The following is a 21,666-nucleotide window of genomic DNA, read 5'->3' on the forward strand; positions in this document are numbered from 1 at the left end:
GGGCCCCAGTCCGCATCGTTGATGTAGAGCTTGCCGCGACGACTCTTGGTCATCCGGCCCACAGCGTATCCCTTGAGCCCTTCGAAGCTGCCCTTCAAGAACTCAAATCCACCGTGCGCTAGCCCCACGGTGGGCGCCAACTGTCGTGGAATTGTCACGGCAGATGTCCTCGAGCTAGGACTTAGTCGTGGAGCCATCGCAACTAGGAAGCTTGAAAGGGTTATGCGGGGCAAGGGACACGAAGGTTTATACTGGTTCGGCCCCTTACGGTGAAGGTAAAAGCCTACATCCAGTTCAAGGTGTTATTGATTAGGGTTACGATCGCCAGGGAGCTAAACAACTACGCCCGGCTCTCGATGATCTTGTTGTCGCCCTTAAACCGCTGCCGGGTCGTCCCTTTATATAGGGAGGCTGACGCCCAGCAGCCCTTAGAGTCCCGGCCGGCTCATAAGAGTGTCCGGCTCGGACTCTAAACAATACTTGCCTTATACTACAAGTTCTATTATAGTAATGATTGTAACTACGGGCCTTAAGACATATCCGGGTCTCAGCCCATCTCTGGCCCATCGTCTTGAACCTTGGCTCCGGGCTTCGGGCAACGACCCTACGAGTAACCCGGCCCCTCCTGGCGGGTGACTCTAAGGTCCATATCCTCAACAGCTCCACTCCACTAATATATGCTTTATGATAGTGGAAAAACATGATACACTTAAACCCAGCTCAACTGTATGCATGCTTGGTTACATACAGTATCTCATCCAGTTTAAATCATGCAGGTGTGAGGGAGACTAACCGGCACTATTGATAGCTCTTCATCCTGCTGCTCAGCTTCATTACATTACAATTGCATGCATCATGCAGTGCGGGCCCTTGATGCATGGTAGTGGAGCCAACCAAAGGCTCTAATATGTGTTGTCCTATATCAGGCAAAGACGAGTACTCATGTATTATATATGAGGTAATATCACCAGAAGTCATAGAACTTGCACTCGATGTTCAGTTTGGTGCTAGAACTTTAAAAATACTGCTTTTTGGTCACCAAACTTGACAACGCGTGCAAATATGGTCACAAAATACACATGCAGACGTATCAGGGTGTATGACCCCATCTGTCAATGAGTGATGTTGCTCGGCTGACTAACTTTTGCACAAAACACCCTCACATTTTTTTATTTGCGGAAAAAGCCGACTGTTGTGCTGCATATAGGTACAAAAATTAACACAAAGAATGGGTGAGCAAAGACTTAACCCGTGGCCAATGTTTACGACACAAGCCACTCCAGCCAAAACACCCTCACATTTCTTCTCATGTATGGATAGCAAACTTAGATTTATTGAACGTGGAACTTAAATGCCATTTTTTTCTGAATCTATGAGGAATTGGCGTACATCTGCAGCCCATTTAAGCTATTTTACCGGTCCTTTTTTTTTACCTCAAATACGTAGAGCCACGTACTGCTAAAGTTGATTCCGTTAAGCAGGACCAGAAGTCATATTAGGTAGGTTGACACATTAAGATAAAATATAATGCTATCAACATAGTACTTACAAGTGGAGCAGTAAAACAATGGGAGTGATACTAATTGGCTAATTGCACATCAAGACGGTTTGACAGAGCTGTAAAACAGAGTGACATTTCAACAGCTGTGTTTTTGCTCCCTTTGTCACTCTGGCTGGCTGTCCGACAGGACATGCGTGTCTCTCGGAAGGGGGTTGCCATTGCCGGCTTATTTCTGCGGATACTGCGGCCCATTTTGCACTTGCTATTTTTTAAAGATATTTGTAAACGTCATTCACAAATTTATGTTCCAAGAATATTATACATACAAGCGATCATTATTAGTAAATAAAAACATTTAAATATACACATGCGTATTTATATAAAAGATATTTAGTTAAACCGACATTGATACTGTTTATTAAATAAATATGTTTATTAAATAAATATGTTTAATGAATCCAAGAAAAATAACACACTTGAGGCTTATATTTAAATTATGCAAAATGATGGGTTCAAACATTTAATAAATATTCAAAATTATTCACTTGTGTATAATTTTTACTCATGACTTATATTTAAAAAATTATATAATTTAAATATTAGACACGATTGAATATTCATATCAATGTTTACATTTTAAATTATACAAAAGTTGAACTCTATAAATGCGAGAACAGTTATCTAAATGTTTGTAAAGTTAAAATAATATTTGTAATTTAATTTTGGAAATATTTATTTTAAATGATACAAAAAAATTATAATTCGTAAATTTTATTTAAATATGTGAATATTTTTAAAATAATACATGAACAAATTTAAAAGTAGGTTATATCATTTGTATGTACAATAGTTATAACACATATTTAGACATTATTTTTATTATTATGTAATTATAGTTTACATAATACTTACATATTTCCAGTACATTAAGACTAGTTATTCACCGTGGACTTGTATACGTGTAGGTTGTAGCGGCTAGAACGTCCTCTGTGCTACCCTTTGGTTGTTTGTTCGAGAGCTGGTGGTCATGCTTTTTCCTGTTAATTTTCAATGTGTAATGACAGGCAGGACCCACTGCTCATAGGTACGAAAAAATAAATGTCATTTAAGCTCCGCGTTCAATATATCTCAGTTTGTTATCCATACTTGAAATATGAACGTGAAGGGTTCGTTGGTTGGCTAGAGTGGCTTGTGTCCTTAATTTGGGTCGTGTGTTCGAGTCCCGCCTCACTGATATTTTAGTTAATTATCGTACCTATATGCTGTACAACGGTCGGCCTTTTCCGTTAATTTTCGTACCAATATGCTGCTGCACAGTGGTTGGCCTTTCCCTCAAATAAAAAATAATAAGGTTGTTTTGTGCAAAAATCAGTCGGCCGAACGCCATCACTCACTGGCAGGTACGCCCATACACCCTGATATGTCCGCATGCGTATTTTGTGACCGTATTTGCACGTGATGTCAAGTTAGATGACCACAGATCCGTATTTTTAAAGTTCTAGCACCAAACTGAACATCAAGGGCAAGTTCTTTGACTTCCGGTGATATTACCTCATTATATATCGTTGGCAGTAATGAGCTTTTGTGACAGAGAAAACAATGAATAGTGTAGTGCATGGCTTCCCTACCGATTTTTTTTTTTTTTTTTTGCATGTGGTGAGGTGAAGAATATGTAAACATAATGTTTGATTGATTCAGTTTTGTAAACATAATGGCAGCTGCACCACGGTACCGGGAGAAGAGAAGAGCAGAGCAGAAAACAGAGTGGGGAGATGACAAACTAATAACTGGTTTTGAGCGAGCAAGGAAGGGAATCCAAAGTAGAGTTGTAGCAGTTATGGGCGCTAGGCGCATGCATGCATTATGGAGGTGTTTCTCCCGTGAGCCTTGGTTTGTCCGTCCGTCGGATATGAACTTGGAGAAGTATCCAACACAGTGAGATGACACCTGTAGAAGAGTAATGTGCGTGACAGTAGTTCAGATGATCGATGTGTGCTGCATTTTGCACATCATAGTGATTGATGACTATTGAATTTATACTTCAACCAGTTACTCCAGAAGTCTATGGTGTTTATGAGATGGGCGGCGGAAGCGGGGGCATGCCGCAATTGTTTATGGATTTTATTGGATTTTGAACCCTAAACCTGTTGGTTGCAAGTTTATGCACCAAACCAATTCACCCATCAATCCGAATTATGAGAGAGGCGAAACCTTATACTCCAACACTCCCCCTCACGCCTATGCTTCTTTGGAGTTTATGATGTGGGCAGCAGAAGTGGTGGCAGGCCGCAATTATTTAATGTCCCGGAAGTACTTCCTGACCTGCTGCAGGCAGCCTGGAGGTGAAGGCAACTTGTTCAAGTGCTCCGACATTAAAATTTATACACCAGACACAAGTTCAGTTTTATTTTCGGTAGTTGGCAGCTTCCTCTGCAAGCACTAGCAAGATGTTCTAGCTGTGATTCCCGAGCTATTTCTCTGCATCCTAAGTATCAAAGTTAATTATTTCATTCTCAAAAGGAAAGGTTTGTGCTTCTGATATGTCGCTGATGGCACGTTGTTAACTTGCTATTAAACCAGTCGATTTGCCGCACACCTATATACTACTCCCTCAATCATGGTGTTTGGACGGAGGGAGTATTCTCGTGGGACAGAGCGAGTATTAACTTAACCTCGTGGTATTTGGACCTTTCTAGCTTCCTCTTAGATTGTACAAATTATATAAAAACCAATGGAGACGGTAAATTGACTGCATGTTGTGTGACTTCAATTGTATTTGCACTGCATTGCTGTCCTTTGGTTTTGCGATTCATAACATTGTATCGCACGTCACATTTGGATCACGAAACTGTGACCATGAGAAGAGTGGTGGTGTCCTATTGCAATCCGGCATTGATCTCTTTGTCAAAAAAAAAGCCGGCATTGATCTAGATAAGAGGTTCACAAAGATTTCGTTAGGAGCCGCAGCTAGCATGAATCAATCAAGCATTTTAAATGACTCTTGGCTCTTCAAGTTCTGTGAGGAGTCTATTTGGCTGAATGGTAACAAGCTGAAGATATAATCAGGTGGTGGATCAGAAGTCGAGGCATACATAATTGGGGATGCAGGATGCCCTCTCCTCCCATGGAAATTCACACTATACATCCTTGAAGACAAGGACCTCCATGCAGATTTACCTCCTTATGAAGCCGAGTTCGATAGGTGGCACTCTTTAGCGTCAGCCGCCACTCTTGCCATGTTGGTGAGATTGAAAGACACATCAAAAGGAACTAGACACCATGTTTTGGCACTCCGTCATTTCATATTTGTTTTATGAATTGATCTACGCACGCTGCATGTTGCATAACATTGTGATAGAGATGGACGGTGAGGACGACGAGGATCAGTATGAGAATGAAATGGAGGAGTTTGAGAATTACACGGAGCAGGAGGAGAGTGAGGGTGAGGACGGCGGCGAAAAAGATGACTAGGATGAGAATTACATCGACCAAGTGCACAGGTAGTAGACAGGATGGCGTCGCGGTCAGGGATCCACTGTCCCAACACTTGGTCGAAACTGGAGGTAAAATAACACAAATCTTAATGTTGATTGTGAGAATTACTGCTTTATTTTATTTTTCGCATCTTATTGTATTGATTCCATGTTAATTTCCTTTGTTTGGTTAGTCCTCACTATGGCTGCAGAGGAGTTTATGACGTGGGCAGCGGAAGTAGAGGGAAAGAAATAGAATCGAGATGAGGATGGAGGTTGTTGGTCCTCTAACTTCAACAAAACTCTTGTGTACGTCGACTCCCTTCCATACATAACTGCCTCCTGCATGTTTCTGCAGCAAATATTGCTTGACTTCGTCGCTGTAGGAACCCTTGACCAACACTACCTCGAGGCCATATAATTTTTCTAGACCAGAGACAAATTCGATGGTAGAGCACTGAACCGACAGTACCTCAACATATGCTGTTATCCAAAGTCCAAAAAATTGCCCCAACTTGTACCTGCCACAATCAATCTAAACTGAATCGGAAATGACATATGAATACTCCCTCCGTTCCATAGTAGTGTCGCCGATTTAGTACAAAGTTTATATGGAACGGAGGGAGTACTAGCCGGCGCTAATGACATGTACATCTCTGACCGGTGTCATTCACACCTAGGGAATCCGAGACTCTACAGAGAAGTTGATTAGCAGCATCGAGCACCATACCTCAGCCGCCGGTCGCCGATCGGAAGCTTCTCTCGCCATGGTGGTCACTGTAGATATAGATGATACGATGGATTAGATATGTACGTACGTATGGATACACACTATACACTGGTCATGACGTAAATCTATTTACTTTTCATTCTTGAAAAAGAAAGGATGGGGACACGGCCCGGACATGATATAATGGACTACTTCGCGCTGGACATTCTTCGTTGGCCGACACAATCGGCCGTGTGTGCTTCCAGCAAGGACTACTCCTACTGCTACAGATTAATTTCCATGCAACCCACAAAAAAAATTCCCATGCAAATAATTGAAATTGATTCCAGAGAATAGGAGGAACTATAATTTTTTAGCACGTACAAAGGACCCAAGAGAAGCACCGATAAAAATTTGATGGTTAATTCCAAATATCCCAACAAAGACATCAAGGCCGTCCGCATGAATGAGTATATATATATATATATATATATATATATATATATATATATATATTATTAGATGGAAGCGTTCCTACTCTCCGTAGAGAGCCGCGTGTGGTTATATTGATCGATAGCAAGAAGAGCCCTTACCGTGGCTTACAAGTCACACCCCATCGCTAGGATTTAGGTTCGTTACAAGGAGATAGAGATAGGAGTTGTTACGAGAGAGGGAGAAGATAAACATTTGAGATTACATTATATCTCTAATTCTAACACCCTCCCTTAATCTCTGTTAGAATACAACTTGTAATAGGATTAGGACTCCTACTCGGTTTGTAATAGGGCTAGGTCAGGTGCGGCTTGACTCTTATATATACCTCTTGTACTGGCACAATACTGCATCAACAATTATTCAATACAATTCTACATGATATCAGAGCCCTTCTGCAGAATAACACGTGGCAGTTAGTTCCTCGTTCTTCCAATACAAATATCGTTTCGGGCAAATGGGTTTTTGCCATAAATTTAATTCTGATGGGAGTCTTGCACGTTATAAGGCTCAATGGGTATGTCGTGGTTACTCTCAGCAACACGGCATCGATTATGATGAGACTTTCTCTCCAGTTGTTAAGCCCGGCACTATTCGCACTGTCCTTACCATCGCCGTCTCTTCTTCCTGGCCAATTCATCAACTAAATGTCAAAAATGCTTTCCTTCATGGCTCTCTTCAAGAAACAGTCTATTGTCACAACTTCTTGGCTTCGAACATTCCTCCTATCCTAATCATGTTTGTCTTCTTCAAAAACCTTTTTATGGTCTTAAACAAGCACCACGTGCCTGGTTCCAACGTTTTTCTACTTATACTCAAACCATTGGTTTTACCCCTTCCCGTTCTGACACTTCACTCTTCACCTTTCATCATAACAACAAAACTGCTTACCTTCTTTTATATGTTGATGATATTATCCTCACAAGAATTTTTATATCATATTATCCTCACAATAATCTTTTATATGTTAACGTCTACATATTCTATTGCATATGACTGGCACGTCCAGCCCTAGAATTTGGGATCGCACCCACCCCCGAGGCCTGCGTGCCTGTTTTATCGGGCTTCTTCTGTAACTCTCTAGTATATGTTCTACCTCCTGTAACTGAAGCAATACAGAGACAACAATTCGATACTCCAACTTGGTATCAGACTCCAGGCCATCGCCATGTCGGAGCAGCACTCCTTCTCTTCTGCGGTGACCCTCCCCACGACGTCGCTTGCCACCACCATGACGTTCATCTTCGGCACTTCCCCATCTCATCTCAGGGGCATTGCTCCACCCACCAGCTCCTAGTTTGCCCCTCTGTTCTCCTCCACCACGCCGCCGACACCACCCGCTCGTCACCCTACCTTCCATGCCGACATCTCCAGCGACATCAAGTTCCTCTTAAACCTTGCTGAATTACCACAAGTGGAAATCGTTCTTTCTTATGTTCCTTGTTCCCTATGGCGTCACATACGTCATAGAGCATCCACCGCCACCCAATGCGGACAGCCAGAACCTCAAGCTCGACACCTATGTCACCCTTGCCATGTATGCCACTCTTGCCAATCAGACTGTCGATCACGAGATCAGGGTCACCACCACCTATGATCTCTCGATGCGGATCCACGATTATTTCCTAGCCAACCGAGGGGCCCGCTACATGATGTTCAATAGGCAATATCCAAACGTCAAGCAGGGTGAACTGTCTGTGGACAAGTATGCGCGCTGCATGAAGCTTCTCAAAGTCGGTCTCGCGAACTTTGATCACGCCGCCACCGAGGTTGATCTCACCACGCAGTTCCTACACGGCCTCGACCAACACGTCGACACCATACACGTGGTTTTGGGCGACATCGTCCCCCTGCCGCCCTTCGATACGGTCTTCTCACGAGTCAAGCTCGCCAAGGAGAATATTGCATAGCGCGCTTCCGAAGCGAGTGCCACCGTCCTTGTTGTTCATGGGAGCCGCGGTTCCTCCTACGTGTCTGGCTCTAATAGCACTGGTTGTCCTGCCCCTGTCAAGGTGATTGTGTGGAGAAGCCTCAGGAGCGCGGCACCGATCGGGCCCCCAATCAGCACCAAGGACGCGGCCACAACAACTCGCTCCAGGGGGACAGGCGACTCGGGCGTCTGTGGCAATGGCACTCCCTCCCACAACCCATACATGGGCTTCTTCGCTCCGTATGGTGTCGCCATCCTGCCTCCATGCCCCGGCTGGGTCCCCAACTCCGCTGGTTTTCTTGGTCTCCGTCCGGGATCGCATGCACAACCTACCTAATGCAATACAACCCCTACGCCACGTTGGCGCCGTACCAGCCGCCCTCATGGGATCATCTCGTTCCGTTCCATGCCACCTACAGTTCTCAGGGCTTCCCCAACACTGTCTCCTTGTCCAAATGCAACCGCATCCAGCCGCACCTCCTCTGCTTCCTCCTGCACAACAAAAGCAGCTCGAGCAGCTGCACATCCTATGCTCCAGCAGCAGCGCTAGTCTCCGCGTCAGCTGGGCCTCCTCCTAGCCCCGTTGTGTCCAGCCACATAGGTCCCACATTCCGCCCCACCGCCTCGCGCTCGCGCACGGCTCGCTGCCTCCGACCACGCCCAGATGCGTGCGCCACCCCTCTCGCCGGACTTTGCTACCTGCCGACGACCTACACTGCCGTTATCACCAGCCACCTGGCCTCTGATACCATGTAGGATTTGGAGGAGCATACCAGGAGTAGGAGCGGTAATCTCTCGTGTGCTGCTCCACGCACTCTGCTAGATCCCCTTTCTACTCCTCACTAGGTCAACAAGCCACGCGGCTATATGGGCCTGGGCCATATGGGCCACACATACAATAGTTACTGATATATTTTTATTGTTCATTCTATTATGTTGGGAACAAATAACCTCACCAAAAAAAGAAAACTCACAAAAACAAAAGAGTACGCATAACGAAATAAAACCATGGTTAAATTGAAATGTACCACATGCATGTGTGTCCACCAACCTAGTACTACGTGGACTACTACTACTCTTCATAAGTTCGGCACGACTTTGTTCCAGGAGGTTGGGCCACACCTTTTTGCACCCTTTGAAAAGTTCATTTTCCTTGTTCTCGATTTTGCGATACTTGTGATTCCACTCATCCATGCACATTTCCAAAAACATCTTCAAATATTTCCTCCTGTGGGATATGGTGGATGATTTGATCTCGCCACAATGGATCGGTTTTCTGTCCTTCATAAACTCCTCATGCAGTGTTGATGAAGGTGCGCGCGCGGTCGCAAGTCTTGCGGACCTTTCCATCGGCTTCCACAAGGCAAGATTTCCCTCGTTGTGCTAGTAGTTGTATGTTTTGCACCTCCGCCGAGAGGATCGGGCCAAGGAAGTGTTGTCACTATCTTGGTCGTCATCGGAGTCGTCGTTGACATCACCATTGCCGTGGTAGTCATTGCCATGTCCATTGTCAGAGCTAGCTAGTAGCAACAAAGGGAAGTGGTCGTGGACATGGCATAGGAATAGGAGGCACCACCATGACCGTCCTGATCTTTAGAATTCTCGATGGTGACGATCACTTTGTTGTCACTCTCATCATCTGAAATGACAACACGTTTAGAGGAGCAGACGAGGAGCGGCAGAAGGGGAGCCATGGTCGTGGTGTCAGGCATGTGCGCAAAAAGACGATGGAGCACATGGCGAGATAGTGTTTGCCCGCCAAAATTCTGAATTACCTCCTTAGGTATTAAGCAAAGAAGGAAGATGGAACTCAAACCAAATAAGAGGTGATATCAATCATCAGTTGAGTAGGTAAGGAAAACATGGATTGTGTCCATGCATGAACCGGCCGACCATATCAAAACTTGGATTTCCATCTTCCTTCTTTGCCTAATACCAAAGGATATATACATATATGTGTGTGTGTGTCTCTGTGTGTGTGTGCGCGCGCGCGCGCACCCGTTTGTAGGTTCAATACCACGACCATCAGCCTCAGAAATCAATCCATGGCTCCCTTTTTACGTCTCCTCGTCTCCTCCTCTGAACCTATCGTCATTTAGATGATGAAAGTGACCCCAAAGTGATTGTCGCCGTCAAGTACTCCGAAGATAAGAATGACATCAACGGCGGCACCTTCTATGTCGAGGTCGTGTCCAGGGCAACTTGTTTTGTCACTGCAAGCTCCAACGACGATGACTCCCATGACAACGTCAATATCACGACAACTCAAACGACAACGACGGCGAAGATGGTGGCAGCGCTTCCTCCCTCGGCCGCACCAACTCGGCGGGGGTGCATACATACATCTACTGGCACAACAAAGATAGCCTTTGGCTTGTCAAAGCCGATGGGAAGCTCCGAAAGGCTTACAGCCTCGTGTGCGCACCTTCATCGACGCTCCAGAAGGATTTTATGAAGGTGGCAACCGATCTGTCGTGGCTAACTCAAATCGTCCATCATCACCCACAAGAGGAAATATTTGCAAAGAAGTTCGTGGAAATGTGCCTGGACGAGCGCAAACGCAAGTATCGCAAACCAGGCACGTGGCACAAAAATGAATTCTTCAAATACTTCAAAAAGGCGTGGTCTCTCCTCGTGGAACAAGCTCATGCCGAACTTAAGAAGAGCAGTAGTAGTCTATGTACTATTAGGTAGGTAGACAGGCACAACCATGGGTCTTGTTCAGTTTAATCGTTGATTTCTTTTGTTCTTTGATACTATTATGCTTTTGCGAGTTTGCTTTCTCGCGTGAGCTTTTCTATTCCTGATATATTGGCCAAAACAGATAAATACTACCAATGATGCTTTTGTTCTTGTGTGAGAGTTCGTGGTCAGTACTCTATGATCCGCAGAATGTGTAGTATTTTGTACATCACTATGACTTTCTTTTACAGTTTCTCTCAACTTTCTGTAGTACAGGTCTCGCCACAGTAAAGCTAATTAAACTAATCACTGCCAGTAAAGCATAACATCCCATGACCGTTAATTAGAGCATAGCATCACATGGAACAACGCTAACTACACAGGTTTTAAAGAGCGCGCTATAGCGTTTAGAAGAGGTCCTATGCAAAGGGTTTTTTGTCCAAAGAAATGAGCAAACATTTTAAATAGCACGCTATAGCATATAGAAGAGGTCTGCCGCTAAGAAGCTTAGAGTGCTATTTGAAACTTTATACTACAAGCAAAAAAGATACTGGTTAACTAGTTAGTTAGCAGGAACCAGGCTTGCATGTGGATGGATCAACTCCATCCAATGTAGTTATTTAGGTGTGCAAACTTAACTAAATAATTGAAATTTGCAGCTAGGTAATTAACTCCATCAAATGCAGTTATCTCCTAGTCTTTGTTACATTCTGTACTTAGTTTATTAGCTCCGTTCAACGTTGTTGTCTGCAAATATCAAGTGTAGATCATTCCCCACCATTAGATGGTCTTGATAACGAATGGCGATGAGTGTTGAAGATTTTCTTGTAAACCATTTTGCACAGATCTACAGAAAGTTTGCGGGTGCTAGCTAAATAACTAAGCGCTGCCAGTAAAGCATCCCACAGTGCAACACTGAAAACCAATACTCGGCTTCACCTGTTGGCTTCAGATGTCATGCTGGTGACGCCACGCTCTTCAGTATGCACTAGTATCAGCAAATCCAAAAGGCTTCCATAGTTTTTATTCTCCCTTGGCTACTTATACTTCACTGTTTCTCCCACTATTTCTCATGATTGATTGGTTTAGGCATACGGAGTTGTCTCGAGGGTAAGATGAAAAAGATAATGAGCATTATAAAAAGAGGAAAACAACAAATTATTGGTGAAGATCGGGACGACAACAGGAAGCTCAACAACGGAGAAAAGGAATAACTAGGGGCACCTTAAGGGGATTATAGCCTTTTTACTCTGTTCTACAGTCAGATGAAACCTTAAGCAGTACTACTTAACTGCAAAAAATAACAATTGTATCTAATAAAATTGTTCATGCTACGTACCCAGATTGAACATGACTGCTACTGGAGTGAGCGATTGGAGGAAGGGTACCGGCAGCAGAGAAGCAAGATTCGCTAATGGGGGAGATACGGTGGCATCAGTCTTACGGTGCATGCGTTTCAATGTGTGTGGCAGACAACACTAAAGCACCCAGCAGCATGTTGTTGGTGAAACGAAACAAAGCCACAGACTTCGCGTGTTTCCAAAACATCATGCTGCATGAATCAACTTGATAAACACTACTGGTATCAGTGAATTCAGAAGGTCACAAAGAGTTTCGCATCTCCCCTGGCTGCTTTACTGGTTGGTTGCAGCAAAAAATAGTTGTCTCCAGGGGAAGGAAAAAAGAGACAAGTGGTGGGGAAGACAAAGCTCAACAATGGAAGAAAAGGGAATAACCAGGGCCTCCTTTAATGGGTTTGTAGCCTTTTTTACACTGTTGTAGGGTAAGCTCTAAGCATGTGCTCTAGCAGACTAGTAACACTTAAGTGAAATCATACTAGCTGCTTCTAGCAAATCTTTTATCTCACATCTAGATGAGGAGGAGCTGCATGCCACATCAAATGGTCAGCTACTCGCTCATGTAGTAGGGGAGGTTTCAGATGTGGGCTTGGAGGAACCCTGGCTTAGCTCATTGATTGAGCTTACAGCTTCCGGTCGTAAATCCAAATCCGGTCGTTCAAAAAAAAGTCGGTAACCCTCTAAGAGGGCAACATTTTCTAGATCTCCTATTGTTTCCCCATGAATGGCATGTTCTTTAATAGCAGAGGTCTTGGTGACTTGGCTAAACATCTATTCATAGCGGAATGTAATAGGGAGTACAATTTAGACTTTTTGGCTTTGTCTGAAACGGGGAGACGTGATTTCTCAGTAAGTCTGCTTAACCGCCTGTCTGGCGGGATAGACTATAATTGGATTTCATGGCCACCTCGAGGTCGTTCTGGGGGCATTTTACTTGGCATTAACACAGGGACTATGGATGTTTTGGCTAGTTCGGATGGAGAGTTTCATATTAAACTCCATATCCGAAACAAAGCTGACAACTTCACATGGACCCTCGTCGCCGTGTATGGGGTAGCCCAGGATGAGCTCAAGGCCGTTTTTCTCCGTGAACTGGTTAATCTAGCGAAAGATAATCCCTACCCCATTCTTATTGGTGGGGATTTTAATTTGCTACGATTTCCAAATGAGAAAAGCCGAGGTAGGTTTGATAATCATTGGCCTTTCCTTTTGAGTGCTGTCATAGACAGTCTAGATTTGCGAGAGGTTTCCATGATTGGAAGACAATTCACTTGGGCGAATAGTCTTCCAGAGCCGACATATGAGAAATTAGATCGCGTTTTAATGGATACCGACTGGGAATCCAAATTCCCAATGGTTTCTGTTCGTGCTCTGCCTCGTATAGAGGCTATCTCAGACCATGCACCCATCCTCTTAACCACTGGATTACCTCGACCACAACACAGACGCAAATTCAAGTTTGAACTGGGTTGGTTGCATCGAGATGGATTCTATCAAATGGTGAAGGAGGTGTGGGATAAACCGGTTGCCGGGCTTACCCCAATACACATATGGAACAACAAAATACGTGCATTACGTAAGTTCCTTGGTGGATGGGCTAGGCACACTGTGGGTATCCTAAAAAAGGAGAAGCTTCGTCTTTCATCTATTATTGATGATTTAGAAGCTCTGGCAGAGATTAGACCTCTCTCTGACTTTGAAATAGAGATCAAGAGTCAATCGAATGCCCAGTTAGCTAGCATGCTGCGCGAGGAGGAACTCAAGTGGTACCAACATTCAAACTCTCAGTTTATCCTGAAAGGTGATTCGAATACTAGATTTTTTCATGGTGTCGCCAATGGTAGACATCGGAGGAAACTTATTCATTCCCTACAACAGGAGGAGGGCACCATTGAAGGGCATGAGCAACTTAAGTCTTATATCACTAGTTATTATAAAAATCTGTTCGGAACCCCTGAGGAAGGAAACTGCTCAATGGATGAGTCTCGAACAGATGATATCCCCCATGTTTCTGATGCGGAAAATAGCCTTCTAACAGCTCCATTTTCTGAGGAGGAAGTTAGAAAGGCAGTTTTTGTTTCGCTTAGACTTCGGTGAAATTATTTTATTACCTAAAGTTAATGAGGCTGAAAGGATACAACAATACCGTCCAATTTGCCTCCTTAATGTTAGTTTTAAAATATTCACTAAAGTAGTGACGATTAGACTAGATTCCGTTGCTGAACATGTGGTTCGCCCTTCTCAAACTGCTTTCATGCAAGGCAGAAACATCCTAGATGGGGTTGTTGTCCTTCATGAAACAGTTCACGAATTGCATCGGAAAAAACTAAATGGGGTGGTTCTTAAAATCGACTTTGAAAAAGCTTATGACAAAGTCAAGTGGTCTTTTCTTCAACAAACTCTCAGAATGAAAGGTTTTTCTACAGAGTGGCGCGCAATGATCCATAGTTTCGTGCCTGGAGGTAGTGTTGCCATTAAAGTCAATGATGACATTGGCAACTATTTCCAAACGAAGAAAGGATTGCGACAAGGTGACCCAGTATCACCCATGCTATTCAATATAGTGGCTGATATGTTAGCGGTCATGATTGGGCGTGCCAAGGTTGATGGCCAGATTGATGGGGTAGTGAGTCATCTAGTGGATGGTGGCCTCTCTATCCTCCAATATGCCGACGATACGATTCTCTTTATGGATAATGACCTCGAGAAAGCAAGAAATCTGAAATTAATTTTATCAGCATTCGAGCAACTCTCGGGGCTTAAGATCAATTTCCATAAAAGTGAACTGTTTTGTTTCGGCGAGGCTCAAGACGAGGCCCATCTGTATGCTGACTTGTTCGGATGCGGATTGGGCCAGTTTCCGATCACTTATTTGGGGATACCGATACATTATCAGAGACTCACAAATGCTGAATGGAAACACGTCGAGGAGAGACTACAAAAAAGACTTAGCAGTTGGAAAGGTAAATTGCTATCTCTGGGAGGAAGGTTGGTCCTCATAAATTCAGTACTAAGTAACATGGTACTATATATGATTTCCTTCTTCCAATTGCCGAAAGGAGTATTACATAGATTGGATTACTTCCGATCAAGATTCTTTTGGCAAGGAGATATCGAGAGAAAGAAATATCGACTGGCTAAATGGAGTGTGGTTTGCCGTCCCAAGGACCAAGGTGGTTTAGGCATTCATGACCTTGAGGTTAAGAATAGGGCCCTCCTCGGCAAATGGTTGTTTAAGTTGTTGACGAAAGATGGCGTATGGCAAACCCTCCTAAGGAGAAAATATGTGGGTGCTAAGGCGGTATCCCAAGTATACTAAAAGCCTGGGGACTCTCATTTTTGGGCCGGACTAATGGCAACGAAGAAATATTTCTTCCGCTATGGTTCCTTCTCAATTAAGGACGGCTCGGAAATTAGATTCTGGGAGGATAAGTGGTTAGGTAATGCTACTCTCCGGGAACAATATCCAGCTCTATACAATGTTGTGCGTCACAAGGGTGATACTATTGCCAAGGTTTTGGAATCATTTCCACCAAATGTGACGTTCAGAAGGGATTTAATTGGACCTAGACTCCAATCGTGGAACATACTGCTCCAGCGGTTAACCACGGTATAGTTGTCACAAGGATCCGATTTCTTTCGTTGGAACCTACATGGGAATGGACAATTCTCAGTGGATTCTATGTATAGAGCTTTGATCCAGTTAGACGTGCCAGTTGATAATAATAAGAAGTACTGGAAGATGAAGATACCTCTTAAGAATAAAATCTTTGCATGGTATCTTCGTCATGGAGTCATTCTTACTAAAGATAACCTTATTAAGAGGAATTGGCATGGAAGTACGCAATGTGTATTTCGTCCGCATGATGAGACAATAAAACATTTGTTCTTCCATTGTAAATTGGCTCGTTCTATATGGTCAGTCATCTAGATAGCTTCTGGCCTGTATCCTCCGTCTAGTGTTGCTAATATATTTGGCAACTGGTTACATGGGATTGATCACAGGTTTAGAATTCTTCTCATGGTGGGAGCGCTTGCCGTGATTTGGTCGCTTTGGCTATGTAGAAATGATAAGGTTTTTAACGATAAAAGTACTTCACTTATGCAGGTTATCTACAAATGTACCGGGACTAGGACTGGACGTACGAGCGAGCTTTTCGGCTCGGCCCGAAGCTCGCTCCAGCTCGGCCCGTTACAGCTCGGCTCGATAGGATAATCGAGCGGGCCGAGGTCTGAAAACAGGCCCGTTTCGCGACCGAGCCGAGCCGAGTTTCGGCCGGTCCAGCTCGGTGACTCGCTTGCGGCCCAGCCCAATTTCGCAGTCCATCGCAATGGCTAGCGCATTAGGGCACGAGCAACACACAGCCAGTCTCTCGTCTCTCCCTTTCTCTGCTCTGCGCGGCCTCGCCCCTCTCTCACCACGCCGCAAATCTGGATCGACGGCGACGAGCGACGCCGCGTTTCCTCGCCACGCCGACAGTGACGGGCGGCGCGACCGTTCCTCACCACACCGGACGCAGACGGATGCGCCTCCTCTGGTTTCTCGTGGAACGTGACGAGCCGGAGCAGGTACCTCCTTCCTTCCCAATCCCTAGCAGCAGCTCTCTGAACTTCAGTAGTATGCATGTGATGGATCAATGGATGGATGGATCGATGGATGTAGTAATGTAGTTTGAACTTCCAGTACACAACTGATGGATGGATCGATGGACGTAGTCAGGTAGATGTAGGACTAGATGGATGGATCATGGATGGATGTATTGTAGCCTGTACGGCTAGATGTAGCAGCGACGGACGGATGGATCATGGATGGATGGAGTTGTAGGGCAGATTGGATGGATAGACCAAAATTTTCATTGATTCTATGTGTAATTAGTTTTTTGCTGTTGATGACCTAGTTGATGATCTAGTTGCTGTAGCATAGCAGCTTGAAAAATAATCTACTTGCTGGAAAATTACATGGACTCCATGTCTAATTAGTTTGAAAGTCATATGTGCTGTTTTTGGTATCCAAATGTCAAATATATGTTTGTGTAAGCTCATGTGTGTGCTCTTTTTGGTATCCAAAAAATATATGTTTGTGCAAGCTCATGTGTGTGCTGTTTTTGCTATCCAAGTGAGGATGAAGCAAGAAAAGTGCAACGGAAGAGTGCCAAGAAGCGAAAAGGTCAAGCTCCTTCGAGGTCGAGGTCGATGGTTTGGACCTTCTCCGGCGTATATTTTGTTCTGTCCAAAATACAGTAGAAATGCTGCCCAATTCTTCCTCTCATATCTGTTACATTGTTACAATTTTTGTAGAAGAATTCATAAAAGAAAGCTTATTTTTCATTACTATGACCATTTCTTAAAACAATAGATTGCTGGATGTTTCATTTTTAGCAATATAAACTGTTAGTTTTTCAAAGTATGGGTTTAATTGCTGAAAAAGAATCAAGACTGTGGAGTATATACTGATATACATAGGTACAAAGGCTCTGGGGGCAGCTGGCTTACGAGCCGGCTCGGCCTGAGCCGAGCCACTCCTAAAACGAGCCGAGCCGCCTGAAGTAGGCTCGTTGGCTGAGCGAGCCGAGCCGAGCCGAGCCGCTTCAGAGCGAGCCAAAGCCAGACTCGGATCAAGCTCGGCTCGGCTCGGCTCGTGTCCAGCCCTAACCGGGACGCTTCGTTTATGGTCCTCTGTACAACGAGTGGAGAATCGAGACCTGTTTACGGAGGTGTGTACACGATTGGAGGCTGCGGCGAGGAATACTTTTACCCAACATGGGTGGCGGCATGATCTTAGGATTGGGCCACCTATGCTTTAGGCGTCATACAGATTTCATCTTTGTATTTCGCCTTCTTCTTTTATATTGGCTTGTCGTGAGGACTTTGTTGGCTGTGTGCATTTTAATTATGTAGAGGCCGGGTGTAATGCTTAAACATTTGAAGTAATAAAGCGCCCCTTTTCGAAAAAATACTAGCTGCTTCTGATCAGATTGTTCAAGCTATGTACCTAGATCGAAACAGTGTGCTGTGTTCAATTGTATCCTTGTGTTTGAGTGTGTAATTCCACATGTCTCTAATACTAGAATACATTGGATTTTTTTCACAAAAATTCCACTGGCAGAACATCATTTCAGGACCAAGCGCGGGACATGAGTGCTACTGGAATGAGTGGCTGGGGAAAGTGTACCTGCTTCAACGGCGAGGAGGGCGGCAGGGAAGCAAAATTCGCTGGCCGCGGAGATCACGGTGGTGGTGGCACCCATGTACATATGCATCACTAGTTACACAAGTTTTCCATGTAAGCATTTACAAATTAGAACATAAAGTGATAATTGATGATGAAAGTTTGAAATGTGTGAGCAAGTTTGAAATGCAGACAAGAAATAGCCAAGGGCTCTGTTAATGGGATTCTAGGCTTTTTATTATAATAATTTTTATTTATTCAAGCAGGGAAAATAATCCATGGATTATGATGGGAGATGTCATGAACTCACAATCCATCGACTAATAATTCCATTAGGATCAACTATGACCGCTTAATTACTTTTTTGTGACCTCTCTCCCCCGAGGCGGCGGCGCCGCGCCGCTCCCGGGGAGTCCCCGTCCACACCGCCCTCAGCCTTCCCCCTCCATCGCCTCCCACTACCGCCGCCGTCGCTGAGGACGCCGCGGGGCGAAGCCCCTGTGGTGAGGTGGCGGCGGCGGCGCAGTCCTCGGCCGACGGGAACGCGTGGGGGCAGCGGCGTGCATCTCCCTCCTCCTCCAACGGCAGTGCACAACGGGTTGGCGGTGGCCAGGAGATCTGCGATGGACGTTGGCAGATGAGATTTTGGCCGTGATGAGATCTGATCTGGGCCCAAGGGGTCTAGATCGAGATCCACTGCGACTGCGCCTCGTCTCGACAACGACAAGAGGAGATCCCCCTAGGTAATCTTCACGGCACGAGGATGTCCGGGTCTCTTGGCCCGGGCATGGCGTTTGGCCAGGCTGGTAGTGACGGATCTTGGATCCCACTATTAGCACCGATGGCGAGTTGGGGAGACATAGTCGCCGGTGAAAACCGAGCCGACTCCGGTCATGGCGGGCGATGGCGGCATTTAAGTCGTTACCTTGTTGAAGGTATCATCAAGCAACTATCGTCTACCTGCTCGTGCCGCTCCAGGAGAAATCCTAAGATCACCGGATCGGACGATGGCAGCACTGCGGTGTCGTGTTCGCTATTGGGGGCATCGTTTGTAGAGCGGCGCCGGATGGAGGAGGCGTGAGGTGGTGTGGCGTGCCTTCTCTCGCACCGACGTCGGCGGGTCTCGGCGTGAGCAGTGGGGCCTCGACGCTGGACGTGGCGTGATGGCCTCGCACAGGGTGGTGGTGCTGTCTGGCGCCATGGTGGCGTCGACAGCTGACCTTGGCGGTAGCCTCGGTGAGTGCGCCGGACCGGTGTGTGACCCATTCCCGGCATGTGGCGGGTATAGGGCATCCGGCATTAGATGTTAGGGTTTGGTGCGATATCTGCTTGATATTAGGCTCAGACATTCGGCACACCTGCATCAAGGGGATAGGAGTAGCGATAGGTGTCGCCTAGATGGTGGCTTCAGGTTTACTCATGTAATGCTTTGTAAGGTCTCTGAGAATAATTAATAAAATGGCTGCATGCATCGCCCAGATGCAGAGGCCGGGGGTAATCCTCCTTTTCTAAAAAAAACTAAAAAAATTAGGATCAACTATGAAGAGTGAGCGACCAAGGCAGAATCCGATTCCAAGCCTGAATCTGGATGTCTCCATACTCAATGTCTGCAAGACCACTGTTTGTAATGAATTATTATGCGGATCATTACTGAATTACTCCTAATTCCGAAGCAAGTGAGGCTCAGCTGACTATTGAAGTTCACAATTGGTTTGCACTCACAGCACCAATCGTATCCCCGCTTCCACGCTCGAACTCAGCACTCCCAAAGTCACATCTCAAAAAATGCTTAATTTTCCCCACGAATAAGTGCCACAAATGTCCCCAGCGGCAGAAATAAAATAATCTATGAATGCGACATTTACCATGCTTAAATTTCCCCATCATCCACCTCCAGCCGGCGCAGGATATTCTTTTTTTTTTTACAGTTATAAACGCAGCATTTACCATGGAAATTCGTTTGGGCCTTGTAGCCCTTTTTCAGAAAAAAGAAATCAAATTTAATTTTTCAAGTTTCTGAACCGTACAGAAAATAGTCTTCAATTTCAGTAAAAATCAACCAAGGTACAGACTGTCGAAAATGTAAAAATTCCAAAATAGTGTGATACCTAAGTAGCAGCCTTTTTATAAAATTCCAAAATAGAATCTTAATAGGAAGATGAGCCCTTGCTATGCGAACGATAAATATTCATAGGACCATGCACGTCGGCCACCGTCTGACGCAGTTGGCTGCTCGCTGCAGAACTCCTCGGTTTGATTAGACCATCGTATAAGAAACCTCGTATGCACAGCTAATCCGTTGGAAGATTATAGAGATTAACTAGTTAACCAAACGTGCAAACACAATAGTGCACACACGAAGAGATCCATAGGTATATACTAGTATTGGAATTCTGGAACAGTTCGATGTACACTACTGGAACTTGAATCAGTTGGTACTTAATACTGCTACTTTACGAATAGGCGAGACTCATACCTTGTAATCTGTGCCCATGCCCATACCCGGCACATTGCTGTCCTGCTCCCCGCCATCGGGTCAGCAGTTTTGCGTCGTCATGCTTGCGGGTCCTGTGTAGTGGTGCTCCGCCTCGCCGCGCCCCTCCTCACAACCTTGTGCGGCCTTGCTTTTGTGGGATAGATCATAGATGAGATTGACTCCTCCCATGTGTATGATTGGATTAATGGGTAATTGATCGTTGTACACAAGAAATAAAATCGTGATCCAATCTGGCTAGGAAATGAAATCGTAATCCAATCTGTTGTGTTCCCATAAGGCAAGTTTCTTCTTGCCGCGGTTGACACAAGGTCTCCCGAGAAAGAAAATCGTTAAACAATCTCTGTGTTCACGTAATGGAGAGGATCTCCATGGCAAGAAGCGGACTGGTGGCAATCGTCAACGATGAATGGAGGCTGTGGCAACTCGGATGGCGATTGAAGCAGGTCAGCCGTGTGGACAAGTGAGCAGACATGTGTGTGTGTGTGTGTGTGTGTGTGTTTTGGGTTTTGCCTATGGGCACCTAAAATGTGACATGTAAACTCTCTTTTCTCTCTTAATGAATCGGCGCGCAAATCCCTCGCGTGTTTCGGAAATGATAGTGCCCAAACACCAATCATGTATTATAAACGGCTCACCTGCTACAACCATTTTTTTGTGAACTTTTTAGGTTGCAGCAAGCACCACAAGGATATATATATATATATATAAAGTAAGTCTTTAGTCTCCATGCGGCTACACTATTACTGTCTTTAGCCACTCTGCTCTGTGTGGAAACTGCGAGAACGTCTTACCCTACCGAGGGCGACGGTTTCGTGTTAAATAGCCAAGAGCTGATCCCTGGGATATGCGTACATG

General features: G+C 45.0%; 1 protein-coding gene across 1 annotated transcript; it reads left to right on the plus strand.

Moving 5' to 3' along the window:
• The first annotated feature begins 4,861 nt into the window (after window positions 1-4,861).
• On the plus strand, window positions 4,862-8,085 carry LOC141027610 (uncharacterized). Its single transcript, XM_073504698.1, has 2 exons — window positions 4,862-4,943; window positions 7,646-8,085. The coding sequence occupies exons 1-2, from the start codon at window positions 4,862-4,864 to the stop codon at window positions 8,083-8,085; spliced, it is 522 nt and encodes a 173-aa protein (XP_073360799.1).
• Window positions 8,086-21,666: the final 13,581 nt, after the last annotated feature.

This window comes from Aegilops tauschii, chromosome 7 (assembly GCF_002575655.3).
Source record: "Aegilops tauschii subsp. strangulata cultivar AL8/78 chromosome 7, Aet v6.0, whole genome shotgun sequence".
NCBI classification, from domain to species: Eukaryota; Viridiplantae; Streptophyta; class Magnoliopsida; order Poales; family Poaceae; genus Aegilops; species Aegilops tauschii.

What these genes read in the sequence shown, in the direction of transcription:
- LOC141027610 (XM_073504698.1), top strand. Translation starts at nt 4,862, where the DNA reads ATGGACGGTGAGGACGACGAGGATCAGTATGAGAATGAAATGGAGGAG. An exon ending in GGAGCAGGAGGAGAGTGAGG is followed by an intron (nt 4,944 to 7,645) that starts GTGAGGACGGCG and finishes CATACGTCATAG; the next exon opens with AGCATCCACCGCCACCCAAT.